The sequence below is a fragment of the Carex rostrata genome, chromosome 16 (genome assembly GCF_964058835.1).
Source record: "Carex rostrata chromosome 16, lpCarRost1.2, whole genome shotgun sequence".
Lineage (NCBI taxonomy): Eukaryota > Viridiplantae > Streptophyta > Magnoliopsida > Poales > Cyperaceae > Carex > Carex rostrata.
This window is the reverse complement of record NC_135933.1, coordinates 6,040,139-6,050,209: the sequence shown is the minus strand read 5'-3', so window position 1 is coordinate 6,050,209 and position 10,071 is coordinate 6,040,139. Positions and strand designations below refer to the sequence as shown.

At 35.3% G+C, this 10,071-nt stretch overlaps 1 protein-coding gene across 8 annotated transcripts; it reads left to right on the top strand.

Annotated features, from left to right (window-relative positions):
• The first annotated feature begins 1,663 nt into the window (after window positions 1-1,663).
• On the top strand, window positions 1,664-8,115 carry LOC144567811 (serine--tRNA ligase-like). 8 transcript variants are annotated; one of them, XM_078317995.1, is made up of 13 exons: window positions 1,666-1,817; window positions 1,987-2,050; window positions 2,220-2,294; window positions 3,322-3,537; window positions 3,991-4,061; window positions 4,572-4,733; window positions 5,617-5,722; window positions 5,806-5,999; window positions 6,083-6,186; window positions 6,530-6,713; window positions 6,966-7,145; window positions 7,375-7,593; window positions 7,874-8,115. In XM_078317995.1, the coding sequence occupies exons 4-13, from the start codon at window positions 3,405-3,407 to the stop codon at window positions 7,883-7,885; spliced, it is 1,365 nt and encodes a 454-aa protein (XP_078174121.1). In that variant the 5' UTR covers window positions 1,666-1,817; window positions 1,987-2,050; window positions 2,220-2,294; window positions 3,322-3,404; the 3' UTR covers window positions 7,886-8,115. The 8 variants fall into 8 exon arrangements, with proteins under 8 accessions (XP_078174123.1, XP_078174121.1, XP_078174120.1 ...); XM_078317994.1 differs by having other exon boundaries at window positions 1,987-2,131; XM_078317996.1 differs by lacking the exon at window positions 2,220-2,294.
• The last annotated feature ends 1,956 nt before the right edge of the window (window positions 8,116-10,071 follow it).

Below are 10,071 nucleotides of genomic sequence, written 5' to 3'. Positions count from 1 at the left end.
AGGCCATTTAATTAAATTGAAACCTTCAGTAAAGTCTCGGAGAGAGATTTAATAATCAAGATTTCGCATTTAATCGCGCAGCTCACGTGCGCCATCGATATCTCTCAAGACCCATATGACCATCATTAATGTGTTCCAACTCCAAACATCTGGCATAATTAATCTATTCAAACACATTAACACAATTGCTTTTTTTTGGAACATTATTCCATCTTTTACTTGATATGTATTGCATTTAATAAGTTCCAGGCCCCCAGACCCCAGTGCACCCTTCAAGGCTGCTCAAAATCCCAATAAGGGATCTTGAGAGATTTCGGACCAAAAAAAGGAAGAGTGTGGGCTCACGAAAGAAACGGAGCAGCAGTCAAGGTTCTTGACTGGTTAGGAGATTTATTATTGAGAGCTACAAGTAGTTAAACTAGTAATCGTGTCCGTGCACAGCAACGGAAGCAAATTATGTAGTAGAAATCATTAAGTTTCTTAATAAAAAAGAGAGATAATTTAAATCAAATTTGTAGTGAAAAATAGTTAAATACTATATTTATTTATAAGATAACACATGTGAACTCTAGTGTAGTTGTGAGAATTTTGGCAAATTCTGCCTTCAGCAGAAAAAAAGAAAAAGGATGCGTGGTGCACAAGCTCAGTTCGCAGGTGCCGTACGTGGTTCAGAGGCGCGTTCCACGGGTGTGGCGCGCGGTCTACGGGCACTGGGATCATTTGCTGCGCGGCATTGGGATCATATGCGGCGCGACCAGTGCATACTTAAGTGTTGAAGCTCATAATTTGAAAAATTCATCTATGTGTGATCTGGAAATTCAACGGCTGAGTATCATTCCGAAAAAAAAACAGTAAATCAGAACCCTTGTATAATCTAGACATTAAGCTCTTTAATAAGAAGGAGAGATATGCATCTCATACAACAGGCAGTGATGTGTCTAACTCTTTTTAAATCCCTGAGTAAGGGTAAGGGTAGCCCACATGATCATGGACCTTCAAACAGCCCCCTAAAAAGGACTACCATGGACTGTATATTTGAAAGAAAAAAAAAATGATATATTGAACAGACCAAAGGCCCAATTATAAAGCCCATTCTCTCTTGATCAAGTTACAATAATATTTTTTACCATTAAAAAATTAACCTCTACTAGACTACTACTCTTGTTTAATTAGACATAATTCACATGAAAATTAACCACTTTCATTGTTCTTTTTAAAATTCTTTCGTATCAAATCGAGAAATGAGAAACCCCAATACATGATATTCTTTATACAAAGCTAACTTTTGTTAACAGCATCTGCTAAAAGCTAAAGTTTAAACTGTGGCTGTAGTTTGCATGGTTGAAAAACTTTTCAGGCTTGGGCTCAAGCTAAAGCCCACAGGCTGCTTGTTGGGTCTATTTTTTAAGAAGTGGCTAGGACTTTGTACTTTTCTCTTTTCGCCTCCACAGATCACAGAATTCGGATCCCCAGATACCTGAGGTACAATTTTTAAATCTGGACCGTTGTTTTAATATGGTACGAATCTCACAACATACCTCAATGATTTCCATAGACATCGGATATTGAGTTTAATCCGGATGGAACTAATCTGAATCGTCCGTGTATATATATATTGCACCTCCTTACTGACTCTCCACCTTTCTCCCTCTCTTTTCGCCTCCACACTCCACAGTCCTCCGACGAGGCGACGATCCCCACCACCGAAAACCAGTCCCGCGCCCCACCACCGATCTTCCTCTTTGTTTCCGAGAGCCACCGATCTGCCCCACCCCACCTAATCACTCCGCCTCCGCCACACTCGCAGCCGACGAATAGTAAGTGTGTTTTATTTTCTGTTTCCTTTTCTTTTGAATTTTTCTCCTTTTGTTCACTAAAGTAGATAGTTGATAGTACAAATATCTGTTTGTGTTCTCTTAAATCACATTTTTGTATATTTTTTTCATTTAGAAAGTATAAAGGATTTTAAATTTGTATCTGTAATAGGACCCAGCGGTCGCAGACAAGTTGATGAAAATTCAGAGACTTTGACGAAACTAAAATTATCTTTGTAAGCTCTGTATTATCTTGGGCTGATCAGTAAGAGAGAATTGGCATTTTTATTTGAACTTTGAAAATAACAACTCTGGAGGTATTGGTTCAATTGATTAAGATTGTTTCCTTTAATGGTCATGACCAATTGTAACCCTTATCAAACTAATAGCGTTCGATATTTTCAGCTTGAAATTTGCATAAAGTGAGCTGACTTAAAGGTGCCTATGATTAATAAGGGTTTTGTTTTCATCTAGCAACTGGTAAGGTTCAAGATTTTTCTTTTGAAAATAGGCATAAATGCCCTTCCATTTATATAAAAGACTGACTTACAAAGACCAGTAAACAGAAAAAGAAAATGCATAACTACCCCTAAAAACCTTACAGATACCAGAAAATCAAAAAATTGAAAACCTACCCCTAAAAAACCCATGATGCCTTATATTGGTCTCAGGAGCACACCCAGCATCATAAATCAGATACTGAATTCTTTTGACTGTCCCATCAAAGAGCAGTATCAAAATTCCAGCTGTATTATTAAAATCATCACTAACCAGGCAAAACACAAGGCCCTAAAGCTAATAAATGTCATAAAGGCACTAAACAGTATGCCAGAACAGTAAAAAACCAGCAAGCATCAACATATATGCCAGAACACAAAAGATGCAACAGGGCACTAAGCCACTAACAAATGTGCCAGAAAACAGTCAAATACATGGAAACACTCCATGATTATTAAAGCAAAATAACAACTACCAAGCACAACCAGATTTGTTATTTGTGGACAAGCCAATTTGCTGATTAGCAAGCAGCATTGGTACCAGTGGCACACTGGTACTGGTACCACTAGTCATCTCAAGGGCAGCAACAGTCAAAAGGGGCATGGTCTGAAGAGATTGTTTTTCTTCCTCTTGTTGCCTATCCAATAATCCAACAAAGAGCAAGTTAGTAAAACCATTTGTCTAATTGTAGGGATGGTTTTATTATCAAAACAGACAGAGTTTCTAGTTCGCACTTAGCACCATGAGTATTGTTTGCCTCTGACAAAGGGGCATACTTAAAACAAACTGTTGTTAAGGTTCAAGATTTTAGCTGGTACAAACAATTACCAGATTGAATTTGAAACTGTACCCAATTGCAAGAATTAAATCAAGTTGGACGCTTACCAAACAAGATTATGAGCCCAATAAAGCCCTAAACCTCAGAGTTGACCATTGGTATCGCTTCTTGACATTACCAGTTTTTCCTCCCAAAATCTCTATCAACTCCACTATTTATCATTCCATACAGGATTTAACAGCTAACTAAGAGAAAAAGAGAAGCCATCTTTCAAGAGGAACAGAGAGAGAAGCTGCAGGATAAACTATAAGAAAATGTTGGATATTAATTTATTCAGAGCAGAGAAGGGGTTTGATCCGGAAATCGTGCGTGAGTCTCAGCGGCGACGCTATGCTAGCATCGAGATTGTAGATGAAATCATCAATCTCGACAAGGAATGGCGCCAGCGTACGTTTTTTAAATAATTTTTAATTAAATTTGTTTACCTTTTTTGCATTGCTGGCGCCCTCTAAAACCCAGAATTTGCATTGCTGGAGGAGAAGATTGGAGTTTCAGAAAGAAATAAATTACTAGAGGGCCTTGATATCTAGAAGCTATGATTTTTTTTTTCCTCTTATGTCCAATTGTAGCTTCAGGTCATTTTTATATTTAGAATTTTGTTTTGAAGCAAGGCAGCACACTCCAACTTTTGTAGTATAGAAAACCAAATTGGGAGATTACTTTTGAATAATGAACTTGCAAACATTTCGGATGCCAAATGATGGCTTAGTTAATGTGTTGTTCCTAATCTTTTCGAGTGCAGTGGAACTCTATTTTTTACATTTCACAAGGTGTTCTGTGAATATTTGTTGTTTCTTCTCCTTCTTTTTTTGTATCAATCATCTGCTATTGAAATTTCAGGCCAATTCGAACTGGAGTCCCTGAGGAAGGATTTCAACAAGATAAACAAAGAGGTTGCCCGGCTCAAAATGGTATAACACCCTTCATAGCCTATAGTATGTACCTTTTCAATTTCTTGCAAGGTGGCCATTTTCAAGTGTATGCATAGTGGAGAATGGAGACCCAAAAGATCAAGAGAAAATAAATGGACTCTCCTTTTGTTGTAGTAACATTGCACTAGCAGTATACTATCTATGCTGGTATGATCAAGCTAGCAATTCCAATCTTTGCTGCTTGCTGTACTGTAGCAGTGTACTGTAGCCACCGGGCACTTGATATTTTTTAGCTGTTCAGCACTGATATGTGATCAGCCATTTTTTTCCCTCATATTTTGTCATCTTGATTAGTTTATGACTTGTGCTTTAGCTGAAATAGTGTGTATCAGTGCTCTACGTTTAAATTATGGTTAAAATTTAAAATGGAGAGATGCAGATGTATTGTTACTAGATATTCACATTTGTCTATTGAGATTATATTTTCTATTTTTGGTGGTTATAACTCACAATTAACTTTACTAGTAATTACTTATGGGCTTTGTGTAGTTGAAGCTGGATGCAACAGAGGTGATAAACAGCACCAATGAGAACAAGAAGCAAACAGCAGAGAAAGAGGAAGAGGTGCAAGCAGCCAAGGCAGCCCTTGATGCCAAGCTTGATACCATTGGCAACCTCATCCATGACTCAGTGCCAATCAGCAACGACGAGGTTTTATTTTTTTTTGCTACTCAAAAAAGTAAAATTATATATGCACAAATATAATTGCTAAAGTTGTCCTTCTGTACATATCCCGGTGCCTATACCAGTAACTAAGCTCAGGTGCTCTGCACCAAGCTGCCGACTGACCTTCAAAAAAAAAAGAGCTCAGGTCTGTCAGCAATTGATTGTATATATATTTACTGCTTTGTACAAATTAATGGCAGTATAGAGTTATGAAATTGCAACCTTTGCAAGTTGGTATGATAGATACCCATCCCATTTGGTAGAACTTTTTTGAAGATTGTTTGTGTAAAAAGGAGAACAAAGACAAAATACACAAACCTAAGTAAAAATCCAAATTGAAAATGGTTGCAGCACAAAAAGCCCACCTAAAAGAAGAACAAAGACGATCGGGACGTTCCGATCGACTTTGTTCCCCCCTGCCCCCCCGAAAAAATTTTGCCCCCTTCTGGATGTTTGATTTGTAATTCGAGTTAAATTTAGAGTTAAAATTGAAATAAATTTCTTGAATTATGAATTTATGATTGGTAATTAGAATTATAGGTTAGAGAATCATAAATTACAAGTCATAATGTTGGAAAGTATTAAAGCATTTTTTTTATCAAGTATCTAATTAGTTAATGGATTTAAATCCGATTATCTATTTAAACCCGATTCAATATTTTTTTGCTCCCCTCTGATGAAAATCCTGGGTCCACCCTCAGGGCAGTACCAAGAAGTGATTTATGTGGGCTTTATCTATATCAGTTCTTTAATGATACTAATTATTTTTTATTTGGAGTGTGGATCAAATGAATAATGGTACGGATTGATTGTTAGTTGAGACTTCCAGAGAATTTCAAAAGATTTGCTGCTTGCATGAACTATGTAGGCAAACAATGCAGTGATAAGAACAGTTGGAGAGAGAAGGACAGAGGATAATTTGAAGACCCATGTTGATCTCGTTGAACTGCTTGATTTTGTTAATTTGGAAAAGGGTTTGCATATCTTTATTACCAGTATATAAATATCCTGATGGCCATCTATTTGTATGTGAACAAGTTGATATTGTTACTTTTAGGTGCTGATGTGGCTGGGGGCAGAGGATATTACCTGAAGGGCTATGGAGTTCTCTTGAATCAGGCTCTTATAAACTACGGGCTTTCATTTTTAATGGCCAGGGGTTACAGTCCCACGCAAACCCCATTTTTCATGAGAAAGGACGTCATGGGAAAGTGTGCCCAGCTTGCTCAATTTGATGAGGAACTATACAAGGTAATATTCCTTTTCTCTATCACCACATATTATTTTTTTCCTTTACTCCAGTCGAGTATGTTATAATTGTGTGCTTTTGACAGGTGACAGGTGAGGGTGATGATAAGTATTTAATTGCTACAGCTGAGCAACCTTTATGTGCATATCATTTGGGCGATCGTATCTATCCAACTGACCTCCCAATTAAGTAATAATCCTATTTGATGCTTTTTATAGTGGATATTTTATATTATTGTTTTCTTATACTATAGTGTTGGTTTCCTTTTGGCCTTTTTGCCCTCTTATCTGTCAGTAAATTTTTAATTAAAATGAATCAACAATTTAGTTAAGGATTGTGTAGTGGAGAATTTGAAGGGGTACAAGTATTCATTGACATTCTAACATTTTCTTCGTTATGAGCTAGCTAGGCATTCTGTTTTGGGTAATGAAATTAAGGAATAAAACACTAACATTAGGAATGATTAGTAGTAAATAATGATAATGATTTCTAAACTGGAAATTTGTTTGCTTTTTGGTGATCCTCAAAATAGGTATGCAGGCTACTCAACTTGCTTCAGGAAAGAAGTGGGGTCACATGGTAGAGACACACTAGGAATATTCAGAGTGCATCAATTTGAAAAGGTGGAGCAATTCTGCATTACCAGCCCTAATGATAATGATTCCTGGAAGATGCATGAGGAAATGCTGAAGAATTCTGAGGATTTCTACGAATCTGTAAGCACTGTACCAGTACAGATTTCCATTACCATACTGATATGTTTCCTTTATTGTCATCTGGTACCAGGGGCTTTTTGGACTGTAAGCACTGTACCAGTACATAGTTCAATTATCATACTGATATGCTCCCTTTAGTTTCATCTAGTTATATTCACGCAATTTTTCCTTCTGAATCCAATTGTGAAGGAAGGACCCCATAAATTATTCTCCCACTGTAACCACCCTGAGCTTTTTATTTTTTAATTTCAGCTGAAACTACCATACCAAGTGGTTGCAATCGTGTCAGGCGCTCTGAATGATGCAGCGGCAAAGAAATATGATCTTGAAGCATGGTTTCCAGCTTCAAAGATGTACAGAGAGCTTGTCTCCTGCTCAAACTGTACAGACTTCCAGTCTCGGAAACTGGGAATTGGCTTTGGCCAGAAGAAGGCAAGCTCTCTTTTCCTCTCTCTTTCTGTTTTTTATAATTTTAATGCCTTGAACTTTAAGAAAAAAACAAATTCTCTTTGGTGAAAGTTTGGTCATTGAATCAGAACCTGGTATACCCATCGGTTTGATATTTATCTTCATATGAGAACATTTGACAGGCCTCACTTTTAAAGTTGGTTGCTTTGATGCCTGTAACATGACTAATTGAAGAAAACGGGCCATGGTACAGAATGACGAGCAAGCAAAGCAGTTTGTGCACATGCTCAACTCGACCTTGACAGCGACAGAGAGAACTATATGCTGCATAATTGAAAATTATCAGAGAGAAGATGGTGTTGAGGTGCCAGAAGTGTTACGTTCATACATGGGGGGTGTTGACTTCCTTCCTTTCAAAAAGAAGCCTGCACAAGAAGTCAAACCAAGCACCAAGAAGTCCAACAAATCCAAGGTACAAAATTAAATTTGCTTTTTTCTGCATTCAATTTATAGCTCCATGGGTCAATACTCAATAGTGAAACTGATTTGGTTGTACTATCAACCTTAACAGTAACTAGGTGCAACATAGTGGTATAAACTAGGAATCTCCTTGAAATGAGAAGAAAGCTAGAAATTATCTCAAATAGTTGTGCAGTACCCTGACATTTATGTTAGTTTAGGTTTTTGTCAATTTCCTGCTATTAGAATTAAAAATACTTTCTTTGTTTGATATGTATTCTACATTTTTTTAGGGAAAAGTATAGAATTGTTGATGGGGATTAAATTTTGCGAAGTTCAGATCATAACGTCTTTAATTCTTGAGTATTTTTTTATCGGAGTGATTTAGAATTGATGAACATCTTTTTTTCTGCTCAAAAGATGAATGTTTTTGTTATTTAATTTTCAGTTGATGTAACTAATGCCTAAATTAGTCATATTATGTTAATTTAGGTCAAGAGGTAACATTTTCATATAATATTAAGCACGTTTTTAATATTTTGAATTTAATTATGCATGAATTTTGGTGAAAGTAAGCTGATGTGATCTCTGATGTTGAATTTTGGAGTTTGTTATGTAATGAAATATTTGCGAGTATTACTAACATCGTATTTGTTAATCAAGAGGTGAACGGGAGGGAGTATACAAAAGCGTGATGTAACGGAATGGAATGGAAATTACGATTCTTTTAGGAAGATTATTCCATCTTTTACCTGATATGTATTGCATTTAACTAGGAGTCTCCTTGATGTACTCATGGACTGTATATTTTTGAAAGAAAAATTGATATATTGAACAAACTTTTATGAAGCCCAGCCTCTCTTGGTCAAGTAAAAATCATCTTTCTTACCATTAAAAAATAAACCTCTACTACTATTGTTTAATTAGATATATATCACATGTGAATTATTAACTGTTTTCGTCTATAATAATAAAAAAAAAACTGTTTTCGTCTGCCTTAATACAGAAGTACAATTTTTTTTCAGAAACAGAACCGAATTTTGTTAACAGCCTTCATCTCCTAAAAGCTAAAGTTTGCTCTGGCTATAGTTTGCATGGTTGAAAATTTTTTGATGGGCTTTGTCAACCGTACAGATATTCTAGGAGGAGACCTTGTCATAATCTAACCACGATGGAAGATGTACAAATTGAATTATAGGTACCACACATTAAGGACTGCTGATGAGGACAGAATAGTTGAATAGTCCTCAATTCAGTTGTTGGAAACCAAATTTCCATACAATCTTAATAGATCTATTGTTATCTCCTTCAAGGATAAGAACACTATGAAGAATTTGGTAGTTTGAAGTATGATGATACCATTTCATGTACAAAATTATTAATATAAAGACTTGCTAGGTACTAAGCAAATCGGTATAGTTAGGGGTGAATATGGAGCGGATATGGAGCGGATAATGCTGACACCATATATGTATCCGTCGGATAATGAGCGGATACGAATACGGATACGAATAGTAAACGGATATCAAAATTTGAAACCAAATCCGCTTTAAACGGATACGGAGCGCATAATTTACGGATACGGATTCGAATACGGATACAAAACAAATACTTGTCGGATAATTGAGTCATATGAACTTTAATATACAAATACTAATTAAAAAAAATTAAGAAAAACAGATCAAAGAACAGAAAAAATGAAAAAAATGGAGGTGTCCTTGGAATTTTGAAAATGGAGAAGAGTATAAACTAGAGGAATAGATAGAATTTTTTTTTATAAACCATAAATAATTAAATTATTTTTAGGGAACCAATATGATTACTTTTCTTTTTAAAAAAACCATAAGGACCGGACGGACCGTTCAGTCTCACTTTTTTTTTTTTTTTTTAAACAGAAAATTAAAATTTTTTTTTTGTATTAAAATATTAGAAATGTTGAATATATTTCTTTGAAAATAGATGAAATACAATATAATTTGATTTATTAGAAAGACTGCAACAAATAACCCGGATCAATATTTTTCAGATCGGATTTTTCGCGGCTGTAAGAAAAATTAATATATTTCTTTATGTGTTATTAGAAAAAAATAAAAATGCTTAGATTCTGAGTTATTGATCCCGGTTCAAAAGTCACTTCTAGATAATCCAGAAAATATTGTGATCATTCTAGGACATTTAATTTATAAAAAAGTTGTATCTATTTTAAGAATTCTTTTTGAATAATAATCATTAAATAACTTAAAGTTTTTGTTTGTTTTCAAAAATAAATACAACTTTTTATAAATTAAATGTCCTAGAAGGATCACAATATTTTCTGGATTACCTAGAAGTGACTTTTGAACCGGGATCAATAACTCAGAATCTAAGCATTTTTATTTTTTTTCTAATAACATATAAAAAATATATTAATTTTTCTTACAGCCGCGAAAAATCCGATCTGAAAAATATTGTTCCGGGTTATTTGTTGCAGTCTTTCTAATAAATCAAATTA